The following is a 19,700-nucleotide window of genomic DNA, read 5'->3' on the forward strand; positions in this document are numbered from 1 at the left end:
TTTGAGCAAGTGCCGTTCAGCATGTCAGTCAGGGCTTGAATGGAGGTTACAGCTCAGAGAAAGCAGACCCAGGCTGTAGGATTTCTGTAAGGATGTTTGTCTTAATTTCAACAGAAGGAAGTTGCAGGTCCAGGACTTCAGTAGCACATCAGATTACCACAGCAAAGGAAGCACTCTCGTCTGTTTGCGGCCCAATGGAGAATATCAATCCTGCATCGGGGGAAGTGTAAAGCCCGCTGTCCTCCTGTAAGTCAAGTCAAAGCATGAACTTTCATCATCATAATACAGGGGGTAAATCATCCCCATTATCTCCACTGTCATCTGCAGTTGGAGGTAAACTCTGGTCGGAATTGAAACCAAAAAGATGATGGAGTCTCTGAGGAAGTCGTGTTATATTATGAGGCTGTCCTAGAAAAGGGTGCCATAGAGTGGAGTTGGAGCGTGACCTTGCTCGGGGTCAAGACTAATTTGGCTCGAGGTTGGACAATGAAGTAGCCACCAGATTCCCCCCTTCAGCACAGTCAGGACCAGCACTGATAAAAGAGGAACTGACTCAGGTCTTGGAGTTGGAAGGGAAGTCTGCACCGGAGTCAGTGGAGAACCAGAGGCGGGCTCTAGGCTTTCAGACAGTGCAAGGGACAGATCCCCAGCCCAACTGGAGGCACCTGTGAATCCACAGGGGCCAAAGGACGGCGAGCCAGAGGGAGGCAGGAGTGTGCCAAAAATATGCAGCACAGCATCCTTAAAGGCCTTGACCTGTTGAGGCTTTGGTGATTGCCCTAGTAACTCGGTTTGCATCAGGATCAATTGTTGAATCAGCTCCTCAATCTGGGATCAGAAGTGAGATGGACTGGTATCTCAACACCTTTACAACTTCTCTTTTTTAGCTAGAGTGGCAGGATGAGTCCTGCTTCGCCTTCTTATGTCTCCTTTTCAATTTAGACTTTTGACTTACCGGATGACTGATTGAAAAGAAAACATGTCGCGGGAACAACTTTGACAGCTAGTTTGCACTCTCGACTTGGATCAGGACATGTGTGAGGTTTGTGAATTCTCCCTTTTTTCGCCTATGAGAACAGCTTCAATGCATAGTTCCGGATAGCCTTCGGATGCATGAAGGTACACTCTGTCCCACTTAGAGTAGTGTCCTGAGCTTAAACACCAAAGGCACATCTTCTGCGGGTCCATTACGGTCATCTGTATTCAACAGTCCTTGCAGTGTAAACTCTGTAGTTTTGTGTGTGGACATCGTTCCCTTGCACACTGGATTTCGATTTCAAAAGAGGGAGCGGAGCTAGTCATTTACGTTCATAGGCGCTGAATGAAAAGAACTGACATCGGCACTCAGCAGTGTCACAAATATTTCACTTAAATAAGCTGCCGCTTTGTTTCTTATGGAGCAGTAATAAGCCAAAGCAGAGCCACCCGGTGCCACTTGGCAGGGTGCAGGAGCATTGCTTTGAATAATTTCCGGATCCATTCTGGCGCCTGGGGGTATTCTAAAGATGAGGAATCTACGGTTAGTAAGTACTCATCACAAAGTTGTGCATATTATTTACTGTTCAGGGCAAGAGCGGAAACCCACCTACAAAGTCCATGCTGCAAAATAAAATGGTAATGTAATGCTCTGCACCTGGGAAAAGAAGTTCTAACTGAGTAAGTTCTCATTTTACGTCAATCAAACGCACAGCCCATGATGGCAGGGTGCAGCTTTCAGGTGAAGGGGATGCTAAATTTCTGACCAAGATCTACTAAGCCAAAGAGCTTACCAACTGAGTAGTATCACACATGACCAGACTCGGATGGAAGCTGTACTACTGACACTAGGAGGCCACTACAAGAAGCCTAACTCAAGTTCTCTCACCTAACCAATGGTGAACAAGACACTTCCTCATCATAGGCCAATTCTAGTTCCTTTCCCCATTGGAACGTATTTCCCTTACTCCAGAGGGAATCTGCTACAACAACAACAAAGTACAATCTATTTATGCACTTTAAATTGAAAACTGGGCTTCATCCACTGCCCCTCCTCCTCACCAACCCATTCCTAAACCCCCGTGATTGTTCAGACTCTCTTGCTAGAGGCCCAGAAAAGCCTACCATTGTTTCCAGCCACATAGTAAGCTCTAGTGTCAATCAGTCTGGCAGATCTTTCATCCACAGGGCGAAAGTTCTCTAAAAAGAGATGCACTGTCAGAAGACAGAAAGGGACAGAAGAAAAAAGTCAGAAAGAAACACCCAAGGACAGCAGGGCAGTTTTCATTCAGAAAAACCAAGCCCAGTGAACAGCCAAAATTCAGGAATTCTAGTGAAAATGTCAAACTACAATTCAAACCAGTATGGTGCAGTCCTTTGGATACAGAGGGTTTGTAACCTTGAACACCACCACCTATTACCCTGTGCATGAGTGCTTTCAATGGACCATAAGGCTGAAAACAGGTCACTTTAAAAAGGTTACAGGTATCTGAAAAAGTTTAAATTCTAAATGTAATTTTTATAAGTGTCCTTGGATCTCACTGGTCCAGCAACAATATCCTAGCAATTATGAGGGTTTATGAAAGTTCCATTATGGAGGGCTGTTGCATTTCTTGGGCCCTCATTGGAGCGACTACTCTGTCTATTTCCGCTTGCTGGCAAATAACCGCTTTTCCATATTCCCTTTTGGATGGTAAGTTTAATTTGTTTGTGATAATAGTGCAATATTGGATCACCAGACTAGTGCATCCTCCTTGAACTTGAGATTCTTGAGAAAAAAGCATACGGTGTAAAGCCCATGCTAATACAAGAGTAGCATTTTGCTTGGCACTCACACTTTGCGGTATAATGTGTGGGACACAGAGTTTCATTGCAAAACAACCTGATCTGGAGGAATTCTAGGACTGCAGTGAGTTAACTATTTCTCTATATGGACCAATACAATTGATCACATAACTATAGGGCCTAACCATGTAAATGCTATATTAACAATTAGGGCCATACCGTTGCCTTTGAAATGATATAGCTGTGCCTGGACAATGACATTTGGATACTACTACGTTCTGCTGTATCAGACTAGAGTTTCAAATCCTCAGCAGCTCCTAAACTTAGCCTTGAGCTCTTCACCCTTATATCCCCCAAGATTCACAAATAAAATATGAATTGCTGACATCCAATGAGAAGCGCAATGGTACCCAAGTGCCTCGGGACTCTGCTGGTAACAACTTGTTTATATAGAGCTTCATATTGCACTGCTGCCGTCTCTAAGACTTGTAAGTAACAGGTATTACTATTGCTCAATTTATGGGATTCAATTGCTGAAAACGTCACTTACCTACAGTTCACAACATTGATACATTTCACATAGTCACTTCTTATATGACCTCAGTCATCAAGTCAGGGAATGTCAAAGGAAAATGTTAACCCAGCAGGGTCAAAACACACAGATTTAATGCAGCTCTATACAAACCCATTTACATCTGTTTGATATGTTAAGGAGCCCTAGAGGCCAACAGAGCCCAGCACTAGAGCTAGAGTTTGGCCTTGCGGTCTCAAATTGCCTTCGGACCCATCCGAGCACAGTCATAGCACGATTTCGACTGGCACCTGTGAATATCAATCCTTGCAGGGTTTACAAGCTATAGCTTTAGGGGAAGACGTGTCCCTGTCACACTGTTAAAAATTTGGAAGAAAAGCTTCTGCTAAGCAGAATCGAGGGAGCATCGGATGGTGCTAAAAGAAGGGAAATGACATCCACACACAGTCAACGATATTATATGTGGCCCTGATATCACTACCAGGATGGGACGGACCTGATATGGGGCTGCACAAAACTACCTACTGGCACACAAGTGAAATGCTGAGCAAACTCTTTGGATCCAGTCTGCTGCCTAGGGGTATTCACAAGATGAGGAATCTACAGTTAGAAGTATCCATTAGGAACACTAAATTCTCAATCCGCTTGAACTCTAATTGTTCCCTAAGCCTTATAGTAAAATTACAAATGTGACTTGGAAAAAACTTTTGTCTACCGAGTATTAAGAACGGATTCTGAATCAGTACTGTTCCAAGGGCCTCTGTTTCCTTTCCCTTGTATTCCATCCCATTCAATAGAGATAACACAGTACCATGAGGATAAAACACAGAGAAAGAACAAGGGCAGAGAAAAGAATAAAACACTGAGGTAGTGAAAAATAGAAAGAAAAGGAAAATGGACAGAGGAAGAGAAAAGAGAACAGGAGAGCGAAAAGAAAACTTTAGGGGCAAAAACAAGACATTACGGACAGATCAGAAAGAGGAATGCGAATAAGAACCCTAGAGACAAAAGTGAGCAGCAAACAGAGACGAAGAGAGAAAAGTGGAGACCAGGAACAGCAGCAAAGAAAGAGAAGGGGAAGACAGATAAAAGGCATTCACAGGGGACACAAGAACAAACAGATCAATAAGAGATGTGGCAAACAATGAAAAGAAACAAGATATTAGGAAGGAGAGATTCAAGGCAGAGCAGCAACAAGTAAAGCAGAGAGCTGCAACAAGAGAGCAGAAGGAGGACAAGTAAACATCAAGGAGAAGGAAGAGGTGAAGAGCAGGGCTGGAAAAAATCCACTCGACCACTCGCATTGGCGAGTCTTATTTGATCAGGTCGAGCTATTTTTAATACTTACTCTTCCCTTTTGTCGAGTTGACACTGAACAGGTATGCTGTTCAGCTGAAAAGATGAAGGGCAATAAAAGATGCCTTTAAATCTTGTTCTAATGTCACATTTGCTCTGTGTTCACAGAGGTCAAAAGTCCGTTTTTCTTACAATTAATTTTCCTTCTGACTGCAGAGGTCCAGGACTTTTGTAATGTGAACTGTGTGACCTGCTGCTTAGAATGTAAAATAAAAGCATATAGAGTGTCAGGTTTTTCACGCAACATTTAAATGATTAAGTCAACTGTGCAAACATTTCAAAATATATTTCAGTAGTTGTGAAAGCCCTTTTGTTATATTTCTGTGTGATGAAAAAATATTTTAATAGGATGAAAACAAATCAGAATACTTTACATATTGATGTGCAAAGGATATGTTTTCTGAAATCCAATTTCCACAGATTGTTAATATATATATATGTATTTATATATATTTATTTTATCAGTAAAGCCGCAAGTTAGTGGAAAGGTTTTAGACATTTCTTGGAAAGTTACTGTGTGTAGATGACAATGTGTTACCACAACATGGTTTAGTAATAGATTTATTAAAATTGAGTGTTCAAACAAACTGAGGAACACTCATGCCCTGATGGCAATGTTGTTAGTAAAATAAAAGAAGTCCTAGGTTATGTGGGCTAGATCTCTTGGGTATGTGGGATAGATTCTTGTGAAGCATGCAGAAAACTTTAGTCTACTTAAACAAAAGAGTTTTTTTGTACTGCAGAAATGTTGAGCTCACATATTTGAAGGTGTAATCATATATAAGAATAAGAATTAAGAAAAGGCGACTCTAAACTATTTGCCTAGGATCACACAATTTGAGACCCGTTTACAGGTCAAGTACATTACAGTTAGGTCGAATAGATTTAAGTTACTCGACCTGCAGGTCTAGTCACATTTTTATGTTTTTTCGAGCCCTGCAGAGGAACAACATTAACAATGGGATGAGGTGACAAAGGAGACAAACAAAATCAAAGAACAGTAACATGTAGATAAAAAGTAAATGGAAACCTCTAAAGAATGAGATGAGGCAGGGCAACATGCAGAGGACAGAGTGAGACAAAGGAGAGAATCAATGATAAAAGCAGAGGGAAAGGGACAGCAATGCCAGATAAGGAGACAAGATAAACGAGAGCATCAACTAGAGAGTTGAGGAGAAGGAAGTGAGTGTTAAAGAAAGAGGCAACTGATAAAGGCATGGACAGAGGCAAAGAGAAAAAGAAGTAAAGTGGAAAGAAGAGTGATTTGTAAGTTCTATAGAACGCAGTGCTCAGGACCGGAGGACCAACCGTACTCACCAGTCATTGATGGCTCTCTGTACCTCACGTGCTTGTTCCAGGTTCCTTGTGTAGTCCTCTGTTATGCGCTTTACTAAAGGCACCAGTTCACGGATTTGCTCGTCATCCTGTTCTTTAATCCTCTGGATCAGAACTACAAGTGAGAAGTGAAAATGGTCAGGGAGGAGGCCCAGTGCTAAGCAGAGAACATACACCCACTATGATTGTATGATGCTGCTTTAAAACCAGGACATAACTCAAGCCATGGGTCAATAGACTCATGCTCTACACTAGCCCCTTTCTGCCTGCTGGTCTGGGCTGTGTGTTCACTGCTTTCTGTCTCTATAGCGCTAGGCAGTGGGAGCGACGTACTACTTCCGTTTCAATGTCTCAAGCCTTGATGTGCTCCAACTTGCTTGTAAACCTATGGCCCAACACTACTCATACCTTTGTGGATGTTGGTGCATCACTACTAATACTGGTGTGTTCTAAAGTTTTCGGTCACACATGAAAGAACCCACTAGGCCCCCAAGAAGTGAAGGAAAACCTTGCACAGTGAAGGAAACCAACAGGTATCCCATGATCCCTTCCTCATTGCTTACTTAAAAGGCTTCGTTTTGGAACAGACAATTGTTCTTGCCAGAGAATGGACATGTTTTTGGGAGTTGCCTGTGCTTACTCACCATTTTAGCACATACACAGAAACATGCAAATTGACACACACACTAAAGGCTTTTATTAAACCACACCCCAGTACAAAACATATGTAGAACAATTCTAATGACTATCACAAACATATAGGAAAACAGGAAACACAAAGAATGGTATACAGAACTACATAATGAAAAAAGTGTGTTTTATTTGTTGCTATATAATTTGTTCTATATTGCGACTTAGCCTTTTGCTAATTACAGTAACATACAGAACCTGCATACCTGAGAGCCAAGTCTTCACAACCCACGTTTGGCTTTTGCCCCAGACACAGTTTGCTACAATGTCCTATTTCCTGGGCTGATTATTTGTCTTTGCCCAAACACAGAGCACAATGTGCTTATATATTAGCTCAGACTGAATCTGTGATAAAGACGATCTTATGATTATGCCACTTGCGGCAGGGCCACTAGCTTATGGCTCGAGAGTATTGTCTCCATGATACCACATTCCTGGCCGTCACTCAAAATACATAGACTGTTGTATCGTTTCCGCAAAGGTTTCATATTGACCACTGCGTGAATATTTCCTGCCTTTAACCCAATTCTATGTCAGGACCGGAGGCAAGGATTATACTTTACTTTTGTTCCTTTATTTACCCAATTAGAGTCCTATAGATACAGTCCATATAAACCGGTCTTTCCCTGGGAACTTCCTTCCTCTTGCTTTCCTGCTCCAGCACAAATAAGTGCCTTCTGCTTTATTCTCATTTTTACTGTGATGGTATGTGATTGACTGGTAATTCTTTCCTCTTCAGCTTCGCACCGCGGGAGCGTGTCTATGACCACTCCGCTTATGGCCGCCTTCTCAGCTGTCCTTGGGGCCGCAGAGGCCGTGCACCCATTAGAGGGCAGATTGTCCTCGATGCGCTTAGCACATTTCGATCCGCGGGGAAGTGCGTCTTTACTGGTGTGTGTCACCTTCACCGCAGACATCACTAGCCTTCCCCAAGCCGCCTATAGAAGCCTTAATGCCTGGTGGGTCTCTACAAATTGAATGAAGAGGCCGACGTCCCTTGGGCGTATGTAGTAGCAGTTTCAACCGGTCTTCACTGCCATATTCCCTAGCACAGCGTATTCCCTAGCACAGCGTTGTGCTTAGCTGCTTTGGGGCTGGGCCCAGGTGGTAAACTATCCAGTTTTAACCTTTGGGAGGACAGCCAAAGGTAGATTATGAATCCTAACACTTCTCCTAACTGGCATTTCACACAAAATTGAATCCACACCCTTGTGAATTTCTGTATTTTCCTCATTACGCCTTTGAACATTTGAGTACTTCTGTAACTTTACATTCTGTCCAATGACACTTTGTCGGCCAACAACCAGCACATCATTAGTACCCGTTGTAATTTTGGCTACTTTCCCCACATTCCACCAGTTTCGTGTTTTCACGCGAATAGCACTGCCATACACTTTGTCCACACTTGATGGTTCAGAATACTTTGGATCACCTTTCTTGACAAAACCAGGTAATTTGACTCGTACCCAGTCACCAACTACAAACTGGACACACTTTGCATTTCTGTTCCTATCGTAATATGCTTTTTGTCTACCTTGAGCTATCTCAACATTAGAACGAACCTTAATGTCAATTTCTTAATTACATGTTGAGTGTTTCAAAAATGTGGACAACCAAGCTGGTCTAAGCAAAGTGGCAGGTTTCCTTCTTCTAAGAGCTTCAATACCCCCGAGCTTGAATGGGGTGTTCTGTAAAACCACAACATGCTTTGCACAGCAGCCTCAATCACATACTCCTTAGCTAAAGCCCATTGCACATATTGTCCAACCACACGCTTGAAACATTCAACCTAACCATTAGTTTGTGGTTGGTAAAGTGAACTTTTTAAATGTTTTAATTGCACATTCCTTTAGAAAGCCGTCTACTTCAGTGGATACAAATTGTACCAGGTTATCGGAAACCAGCTCCTTAGGAAATCCTTCATCCAAAAACATATATTTTAGAAAAGACACCCCACTTGCAGTATTAGCCTCACCTACAAATTTTATATGTGCCAATTTGGAATAGTAATCCACCATAGCACAAGCATATCGTAACTTAGGTGGAAGAGAATTGAAAGGCCCTATTAAGACAATACCGATCTTTTCGCACGGACTAGAAGGACATTCAATAAGTTTCAAAGGAGGTACTGTCTTCAGTGACTTGTCACAGGTAGCACAAGTTTGGCAATTTGTAACTAAAGCATCAATTTCTTTGTCCATTGCGGCCACCAATAGTATTCTCTAACCCTCCTTTGGTAAGTGTCGAACCCAAATGCCCTTCATGTGCTTTTTCTAAAATGATACTTCTAATAGCCCATGGAGGTGCTATCTTATCACTCCCCATTAGTACCCCATCTTCAATAGTTAACTCACCCGTCACCTTAAAAATGTATGAGAAATTAAATCCAAACTCTTCTCATGAAGCTACCCTTCCTTAACATACATCATGACTTTAGAGAGTAGGACATCATTAGTAGAAGCTTGTTTCCATTGCGCCTCTGAAAATGATCCAGTCCGTTCCAACTCGATAGCAGCAATGAAACAATCTTCATCCTGAATATTGTCTAGACGTCCATCTTTCTCTTCAACCGGATTCCTAGAGAGATAATCTGCTCTCACATTCTTTCCCCTAGAAATGTGTACTACGGTAAAAACAAACTAATAATCTGGCTGCAAATCTTGCAATCCTTGTTGAGCTACTTCTAACATCGGTCCCATTGAGGTTTGCAACCAAAGGTTTATGGTCGGTTTGCAACCAAAGGTTTATGGTCGGTTTGCAACAAAACATGTCTGCCCCAAAGATAGCATTTACATTTTTCAATGTCCCACCAAAATGCCAACAATTCTTTCTCTATCACTGAATAGTGCACTTCATTCAGTCTAAGAACTCTTGACGCAAAACCAATGGTATGTTTCTGCTGCCCATCAGTCCGTGTTACAACTGCTCCCACTCCAAACTTGCTGGCATCAACCGTCAAACAACATTTTATATTGGGATCATAAGATTATAAAACATTTATATTACTTAATTCTTGTGTAATGTTGTTGAATGCTTCCACACACTCAGCATCCCATATAAGCTCTGTTTTGTTTTCAGCAAATTCTAAATTGGTCTGAGCAAAATGGCAAAATTTTAAATAAATCTTGAATAGAACCCCAGAACCATCTTAACATCCACTTTGTCCTGAGGTGCAGGTGCTCTCACTACCACCTCTACAAGACCTGGCTTAGGATACACACCTTGTGCCGTAATAACATGACCCAAATATTCCACCAATGTTTGCACATACTGACCCTTATCCCTTTGTAAAACAACCCCTGCATCATCAAACACTTTCAGAACTTGACCGAATATATGTTCATGACGATCACACGCATGAATTAACACGTCATCTTGAAAAAAAAAAACTTTAATGTCTTTAAGTAACGTAGACATTATTCTTTGAAAAACTGATGCTGCGGATGCCAGACCAAACTGCATCCAGCAGTACATATATGTCCCCCAAGGATATACAAACGCTGTGTAATGACGGGAATCAAGTGTTAGTTCTACCTGGTGGTAGGCAGAAGCCAAGTCAAGTTTTGTGAGACATTTTGCCCCAGCTATACAAAAACACATATCACTAATTTTTGGCAGGGGGTGAGAGTCCACCCAGATTTCCCTGTTGAGAGCCGTCCAGTCAATACACACTCTGAACTCTCCATTTTTCTTCTTTGCTACCACCGAAGGAGACAACCATAAAGAGGACTCAACAGGTTCAATGATACCTTTCATATGCACACTCACCAATTTTTTTTCCAGTTCATCCCTGACACTGAACGGTACACCTCTCAATTTGTGTTTTATGGGACTGGCATAGTCATTGACTTATTTTATGTTTGAATCCTTTTATTTTGCCTAATTCTCCTGAAAAAACTTGTGGAAACTCATTCAGCAAATTTTCTGTAACAGTGGAATCTCTAATTACTGTCACCTGCACACAGGACGTAACACCATAACAAACAAACCTTGTTGAAACCAACCCAAAATATATAAAACCTTTGACCGCCACATATACCTTCCCATAAATCTGTTGCCCTTTGAATGCAAGAATATCGTCATTATTTGTTTTATCCTCCTTCCCTCGTATGAAACAGGTGATCTATCAGGTGGATTCAGCTTACGCGTACCCCAATTTTGCTCGAACAAATCCTGAGTAATCATAGTGATTCTGGCCCGAGAATCCACTAACAACCTTATATGTTTTTCACCAACTTGTACCAAAATGTATGGATCAACAGTGTTCCGGATTTCCACTCTTTACATTACTTTCGTCAATGGACAAAACCATGTCCTGCATGTCATTCAACAAATCATCCATCCTGTCCTCACACTCTTCAACCACTGCACTAACATTAGAGTTTTTATGTCATATGACATACTTTGGCAAAATGACCTGTTTTGCCACACAATCTGCATTGAACATTTTTTGCTGGACATATTTTCCCACCTTTCTGATGTGCCCGGTACCCACACCTGAAACCTACCTTTCTTTGTTTAAAAAAAATTATTTTTGTTTGACATGTTCCCCATTACTAGATGACACTTTACTCATTTTACGTTTGTCATCTAATCTTTGAACCACATTGACTTGATCACCCTGTACGTGATCCAATTCCTTTGCACACCTAATCGCTGTTTCAATGCTCTTGGCGCCTCTAATCGCATCACTTAATGATGGGTCTCCCATAGACAATAACTTTTGTTTGATGGATTTATCAGAACAGTGACAAATAAATTGATCACATATTAACTGATCCGTAAATGCCTCAAAATGACACTTAATGCAGATATGTATGTATTCACATCTCCACTTTTCTGTTCCCTCCTAAAGAACATATGTCTCACTACCACCAATCTAGGCGCGGCATCAAATCTGGTAACCAGTTTTTTTTAACGCTTCTTCAAATTCATCTAATTCTGCTTTCTCTTCCAGTTGAACATCTGGAAAGTGTTTGAAAACTGATCTGCCTTCAAAACCCAGGGAATGCAGCAATAAATATGTTTTCCTTTCAGCTCTGAACCGTGAAGCACCTATGGCACCTAAATATGTCTCAAATGCATCATACCACTGCTTCCATGGTATTGCTGGCTCACCAGGTGCTTCTAAATATGGTGGTGGAGGATTCACAGATTGCATGTCCAAAAATAAAAAACAGCTCACGTAACAGGTTAGCTGTCCAACAAGAAATAGGTCTATAAAATAACAAAAAGCTCTTTCTAAATTATGATAGTTACAGTATCACTGGAGATGCGTTAAAACGTTGTGTAATCCACAGGAACACAAGGTATGTATTTACTCTGTGTACCAAAGTACATAAAGATGTTCACTCCGTAGCACAGTCACATGAAAACTGGAAAAATCTAATTCGTTTATTTAAAACCAGTGTATCTAATAACTGCTCTGTAGTTTTAAGATGGCCACCACGTATAAATTTGAACAAAGTCAGTTTCTTTTTCCAATAATCCGACCACGTCATTATGTGTCTTTAGGTCTAAAATGCTAATGGAAAAAGTAGTTCTTGTTGTTGAAGCCGGCTGGAGTATATAAAGGAATGAAAGTAAAGCATAATCCTCACCTCCAGGTTCTTAATAGAATTGAAACTTTCCATTACGAGAGCTAGGACATTTTTCATCCACCACAACTGACATAATAAAACTTGCCAAACAGCCTGAGTGGAATATACTTTTAAGTTCATCACTGTGTATTGTGTCGCATGAACATCATAACGTGGCAGTGCAGAACTGTAAGGAATGACAAGGAGGTAGATATACCAGATGGAGGTACCTGCCTCAGGCTAAGGGTTTTTGAAACCGGGGATTCTGAGGAATGGCAAACTGCTGCTTTCCTCCTCATAAAACTGACTGTCTCCTTATTCAGGGATTTAAGTGGGATGAAAAAAGTAAGGGTGATGTCTCTAAAGGGGCTTGGCCTTTGTAATTCAGGTTGTGGCTTAAACACAAACTAAATTATTGTGATTTCCAAAGTGTGCCATCCAACCTGTATTTTGGTCACTGACTTTTTTGTTCTTGTATCCAGATACATAGCACATTAACTGAAATATATTAAAGGAACCAGGACTACTGGCTTTGTCAATGGTTGTAGGCTGTTTAACACTTTTGCTGCGAGCAGCACCCCTACCCTCTGCTAAGCCGTTTATGGCTATTTGGGGTACTTAGCGGTACATAGCCAATTTTTCCTATTTTTTGTGCTTTCAACCTCCTTCCGTTAGTGGTAGAAATGGGCTTGAAACCAAATGGTGGCTCCCGGAAAGCTAGATCCTTCAAGGTTTTCCTACAGAAGGTAACAGTTGAAATGAAAAAATATTGAAATTGAATAAAACGTTTTTTTTGTTTTTTTTTTTTAAACACAGCTGTAACTTCTTCTAGCTATGGCAGATTTTCTAAAGCAATATACGGTTACGTTCACTGGACCTTTATTGTTGGGGGGATATATAGAGCTCGTAGGTTCACCAAGAACCTCAGGTACCCTGAGACAGTAACTGAGCTGCACCTTGCAATGGTTTTTATCTGTGTGTAGGGTATGCAGTAATTTATTTGGTAAAATATAAAGAGTGAAAATGAAAATGTCATTTACCCAGTGTACATCTGTTCGTGGCATTGGTCGCTGCAGATTCACATGTTGTGCACAGTCCGCCATCTGGTGTTGGGTCGGAGTGTTACAAGTTGTTTTTCTTCGAAGAAGTCTTGCGAGTCACGAGACCGAGGGACTCCTCCTCTTTGCTTCCATTGCGCATGGGCGTCGGCTCCATCTTAGATTGTTTTCCCCGCAGAGGGTGAGGTAGGAGTTGTGTGTGTTAGTAATAGTGCCCATGCAATGGAATGAATAAGTATGTACAAATTAAGGTTAAGTAATATATATATATATATATATATATATATATATATATATATATATATATATATATATATATATATATATATACAAATGTACAGATGTTGAAGATAACTTCCGACGGCTACAGGCTCCCGGGGAGGCGGGTGGGCACATGTGAATATGCAGCGACCAATGCCACGAACAGATGTACACTGGGTAAGTGACATTTTCAGTTCGATGGCATCTGTTGCTGCAGATACACATGTTGTGCATAGACTAGTAAGCAGTTATCTCCCCAAAAGCGGTGGCTCAGCCTGTAGTAGTGGAAATAGTCTGAAACAAAGTTCTCAGTACGGCTTGACCTACTGTGGCCTGTTGTGCGGATAGCACGTCTACACAGTAGTGTTTAGTAAATGTGTGAGGCGTGGACCATGTGGCTGCCTTACATATTTCGTGCATTGGAATATTTCCTAGGAATGCCATGGTAGCGCCTTTTTTCCTGGTTGAGTGTGCCCTTGGTGTAATGGGCAGTTGTCTCTTTGCTTTAAGATAGCAGGTTTGGATGCACTTAACTATCCATCTGGCTATACCTTGTTTTGATATTGGGTTTCCTGCATGAGGTTTTTGAAATGCAATAAACAGTTGTTTTGTTTTCCTAACCTCCTTTGTTCTGTCGATGTAGTACATTAGTGCTCTTTTGACATCTAATGTATGTAGTGCCCTTTCAGCTACTGAGTCTGGCTGTGGGAAGAACACTGGTAACTCTACCGTTTGATTTAAGTGGAACGGTGAAATAACCTTTGGTAGGAATTTAGGATTGGTTCTTAGTACCACCTTATTTTTGTGTATTTGGATAAAAGGTTCTTGTATTGTAAATGCCTGAATTTCACTTACTCTTCTTAGAGATGTGATGGCAATGAGAAATGCAACTTTCCAGGTTAAGAATTGTATTTCACAAGAATGCATGGGTTCAAAAGGTGGTCCCATGAGTCTTGTCAAGACAATGTTAAGGTTCCATGAAGGAACTGGTGGTGTTCTTGGTGGTATTATTCTTCTTAGGCCCTCCATAAATGCTTTAATGACGGGTATCCTAAACAGTGAAGTTGAATGAGTAATCTGCAGGTATGCAGATATTGCTGCAAGGTGTATTTTTATGGAAGAGAAGGCTAGGTTTGACTTTTGTAAGTATAGTAAGTATCCCACCACATCTTTTGGGGATGCGTGTAATGGATAATGAAAATGTCACTTACCCAGTGTACATCTGTTCGTGGCATCAGTCGCAGTAGATTCGCATGTTCTGCAATAGCTCCCCATCTGGTGTTGGGCCGGAGTGTTACAAGTTGTTTTTCTTCGAAGAAGTCTTTCGAGTCACGGGACCGAGTGACTCCTCCTTTTGTCTCCATTGCGCATGGGCGTCGACTCCATCTTCGATTGTTTTTCCCCGCAGAGGGTGAGGTAGGAGTTGAATTGTAGTAATAGTGCCCATGCAATGGAGTGACTAAGTATGCACCTATTTAAGGTTGAGATGATACATATATAGATAATTGAAGGTAACTTCCAAACTGCTACAGGCTCCCGGGGAGGCGGGTGGGCACATGCGAATCTACTGCGACTGATGCCACGAACAGATGTACACTGGGTAAGTGACATTTTCAGTTCGATGGCATCTGTCGCTGTAGATACGCATGTTCTGCAATAGACTAGTAAGCAGTTATTTCCCCAAAAGCGGTGGATCAGCCTGTAGGAGTGGAAGTAGTCTGAAATAATGTCCTTAATACAGCTTGACCTACTGTGGCTTGTTGTGCGGATAACACGTCTACACAGTAGTGCTTGGTGAATGTGTGAGGCGTAGACCATGTGGCTGCTTTACATATTTCTTGCATTGGGATGTTTCCTAGAAAGGCCATGGTAGCACCTTTCTTTCTGGTTGAGTGTGCCCTTGGTGTAATGGGCAGCTGTCGTTTAGCTTTAAGGTAGCAGATTTGGATGCATTTAACTATCCATCTGGCTATACCTTGTTTTGAAATTGGGTTTCCTGCATGAGGTTTTTGAAATGCAATAAAGAGTTGTTTAGTCTTTCTGATGTTCTTTGTTCTGTCAATGTAATACATTAATGCTCTTTTGACATCCAATGTATGTAGTGCCCTTTCAGCTACGGTATCTGGCTGTGGAAAGAACACTGGAAGTTCCACTGTTTGATTTAGATGGAACGGTGAAATAACCTTTGGCAAAAATTTAGGATTGGTCCTTAGGACGACTTTATTTTTGTGTAGTTGTATAAAAGGTTCCTGTATAGTAAACGCCTGAATCTCGCTTACTCTTCTCAGGGAAGTAATGGCGATGAGAAATGCCACCTTCCAGGTTAGGAACTGTATGTCGCAGGAGTGCATGGGTTCAAAAGGTGGACCCATAAGTCTAGTTAGGACAACATTTAGGTTCCATGAAGGAACAGGTAGTGTTCTTGGTGGTATAATTCTCCTAAGGCCCTCCATGAATGCTTTAATGACTGGTATTCTATATAGGGAAGTTGAATAGGTAGTCTGCAGGTATGCAGATATTGCTGCAAGGTGAATCTTAATGGAAGAGAAAGCTAGGTTAGATTTTTGTAAGTGAAGCAAGTAACCCACTACATGTTCTGGAGTTGTGTGTAATGGTTGTATTTGATTAATATGGCAGTAGCAAACAAACCTCTTCCATTTACTTGCATAGCAGTGCCTGGTGGATGGCCTTCTTGCTTGTTTTATGACTTCCATACATTCTTGGGTAAGTTGTAAGTGCCCGAATTCTAGGATTTCAGGAGCCAGATTGCTAGATTCAGCGATGCTGGATCTGGGTGTCTGATCTTTTGGTTGTGCTGTGTCAACCGATCTGGCCTGTTGGGCAATTTGGTGCAGGGTACCACTGAGAGGTCTAGCAGCGTTGTGTACCAGGGTTGCCTTGCCCAAGTTGGTGCTATCAATATGAGTTTGAGTTTGCTTTGACTGAGTTTGTTTACCAGGTAAGGAAGGAGAGGGAGAGGAGGAAAAGCGTAAGCAAATATCCCTGACCAGTTCATCCATAGGGCATTGCCTTGGGATTGTTTGTGTGGGTACCTGGATGCGAAGTTTTGGCATTTTGCGTTCTCCCTTGTCGCAAACAAGTCTATCTGAGGTGTTCCCCAGAGTTTGAAATAAGTGTTCAGAATTTGGGGGTGAATTTCCCATTCGTGGACCTGTTGGTGATCTCGAGAGAGATTGTCTGCGAGTTGATTTTGTATCCCTGGTATAAACTGTGCAATTAGGCGAATTTGGTTGTGAATTGCCCAATGCCAAATTTTTTGTGCTAGCAGGCTTAACTGCGTGGAGTGCGTCCCTCCCTGCTTGTTTAGATAATACATTGTTGTCATGTTGTCTGTTTTGACGAGAATGTATTTGTGAACTATTATTGGTTGGAAAGCTTTTAGTGCTTGAAAAACTGCTAGAAGTTCTAGGTGATTGATATGCAGTTTTGTTTGATGTACGTTCCATTGTCCTTGTATGCTGTGTTGATCGAGGTGTGCTCCCCACCCTGTCATGGAAGCATCTGTTGTTATTACGTATTGTGGCACTGGGTCTTGGAAAGGCCGCCCCTTGTTTAAATTTATGTTGTTCCACCACAGAAGCGAGAGGTAAGTTTGGCGGTCTATTAACACCAGATCTAGAAGGTGACCCTGTGCTTGAGACCACTGCGATTCTAGGCATTGTTGTAAGGGCCTCATGTGCAGTCTTGCGTTTGGGACAATGGCTATGCATGATGACATCATGCCTAGGAGTTGTAATACCATCTTTGCCTGTATCTTTTGTGTTGGATACATGCGTTGTATGATGGTGTTGAAATTTTGAATTCTTTGTGGACTTGGAGTGGCTACTCCCTTTGATGTGTCTATTATGGCTCCCAGGTATTGTTGTACCTTGCGTGGCAGAATTTTGGATTTTGTGAAATTGACGGTGAACCCGAGTTTGAAGAGGGTTTGTATGATCTGATTTGTGTGATTTGAGCACTGTATGAACGAATGGGCCTTGATTAGCCAGTCGTCCAAATATGGGAACACATGTATTTGCTGCCTTCTTATGTGTGCAGCGACTACCGCTAGACATTTGGTAAAGACTCTTGGTGCGGTTGTTAATCCGAAAGGCAGTACCTTGAATTGGTAATGTATTCCTTTGAATACAAACCTTAGGTATTTCCTGTGCGATGGGTGTATTGGTATATGGAAATAAGCATCCTTGAGGTCTAAAGTTGCCATGTAGTCGTGTAGTTTTAGCAATGGCAATACTTCTTGTAGTGTGACCATGTGGAAGTGGTCTGATTTGATGAAAGTGTTCACTACTCTGAGGTCTAGGATTGGTCTCAGTGTTTTGTCCTTCTTTGGTATCAGAAAGTACAGTGAGTAAACTCCTGTGTTTATTTGTGTGTTTGGCACTAATTCGATTGCATTCTTTTGCAATAGTGCCTGCACTTCTATCTCCAGGAGATTGGAATGGTGTGTTGTTAAATTTTGTGCTTTTGGTGGTATGTTTGGAGGGAATTGTAGAAATTCTATGCAATAACCATGTTGGATAATTGCTAGAACCCAAGTGTCTGTAGTGATTTCCTCCCATGCTTTGTAATAATGACCTATTCTTCCCCCCACTGGTGTTGTGTGGAGGGGGTGAGTGACATGTGAGTCATTGTTTAGTAGTAGGGGTTTTGGGGCTTTGAAATCTCCCTCTATTTCTAGGGAATTGCCCTCCTCTATATTGTCCCCGAAAACCTCCTCTATACTGTCCCTGGTAAGTGGACGGTGTTGCTTGTGAGGTGCTGGCTTGTGTGCTTTGACCCCGAAACCCCCCTCGAAAGGGCGTTTTACGGAATGTGCTGTAATTCCCTCTGCTCTGCGGGGAGTAGAGTGCGCCCATGGCTTTGGCAGTGTCCGTATCTTTTTTGAGTTTCTCAATCGCTGTGTCCACTTCTGGACCGAACAGTTCTTTTTCATTAAAAGGCATATTGAGAACTGCTTGTTGAATCTCTGGTTTAAATCCAGACGTTCGGAGCCATGCATGCCGTCTGATAGTTACAGATGTATTAATTGTCCGTGCAGCTGTATTTGCAGCGTCCATGGAGGAACGTATCTGGTTGTTGGAGATGGTCTGTCCCTCCTCAACCACTTGTTTCGCCCTATTTTGGAAGTCCTTGGGCAGATGTTCAATGAGATGTTGCATCTCGTCCCAGTGGGCTCTGTCATAGCGCGCAAGTAGTGCCTGGGAGTTCGCGATGCGCCACTGGTTTGCAGCTTGTGCTGCGACTCTTTTACCAGCTGCATCGAACTTGCGGCTTTCTTTATCTGGGGGTGGTGCATCTCCAGATGTGTGAGAGTTGGCCCTTTTCCTAGCTGCTCCTACAACAACAGAGTCTGGTGGCAGCTGTGTAGTGATGAAAACCGGGTCCGTAGGAGGCGGCTTATACTTCTTTTCCACCCTTGGTGTGATTGCCCTACTTTTGACCGGCTCCTTAAATATGTCTTTTGCGTGCCGGAGCATACCAGGGAGCATAGGCAGGCTTTGGTAGGAGCTGTGGGTGGAGGAGAGTGTGTTGAACAAGAAATCATCCTCGACCTGTTCTGAGTGGAGGCTTACGTTATGAAATTGTGCTGCTCTAGCCACCACCTGAGAGTACGCGGTGCTGTCTTCTGGTGGAGATGGCTTTGTAGGGTAGGCCTCCGGGCTGTTATCTGACACTGGGGCGTCATATAGGTCCCATGCGTCCTGATCTTGGTCACCCTGGCTCAAGGTGGTGTGAGCTGGGGAGTGAGATGGAGTTTGTGCTGGTGAAACGTTAATCGCGGGCGGAGGAGAGGGTGGTGGTGTAAGTCTTTTAACCACTTTTGGTTGTGGTGCTTGTTCCGTCTGGAACTCCAACCTTCTCTTTCTCCTAATGGGGGGAAGGGTGCTTATTTTTCCTGTCCCCTGCTGAATGAAGATACGCTTTTGCGTATGGTCCACATCAGTTGCTTGTAGCTCTTCCTCAAACCTATGCTTTTGCATTTGGGAGGTTAGCGAGTGCTCTTCTGTATAAGAGCCTGAAGCTGGGTCGCTTGCAGTTTGTTTCGGCGTCGAAACTTTGTCTGCATGTTTTTTCGGCTCCGAGGTGACTTTTTTCCTTTTCGGGGCC

General features: G+C 42.3%; 1 protein-coding gene across 2 annotated transcripts in view; it reads right to left on the reverse strand.

Moving 5' to 3' along the window:
• Positions 1-19,700, reverse strand: part of HAUS5 (HAUS augmin like complex subunit 5) — a 246,752-nt gene that overhangs the window by 30,830 nt on the left and 196,222 nt on the right. For both annotated transcript variants that reach the window (XM_069201157.1, XM_069201156.1), the window contains exon 19: positions 5,966-6,098. In XM_069201157.1, the coding sequence (XP_069057258.1) occupies positions 5,966-6,098 (133 nt within the window). The remainder of the gene's footprint in view (positions 1-5,965; positions 6,099-19,700) is intronic.

The sequence above is a fragment of the Pleurodeles waltl genome, chromosome 7 (genome assembly GCF_031143425.1).
Source record: "Pleurodeles waltl isolate 20211129_DDA chromosome 7, aPleWal1.hap1.20221129, whole genome shotgun sequence".
In the NCBI taxonomy this organism is placed as follows: domain Eukaryota; kingdom Metazoa; phylum Chordata; class Amphibia; order Caudata; family Salamandridae; genus Pleurodeles; species Pleurodeles waltl.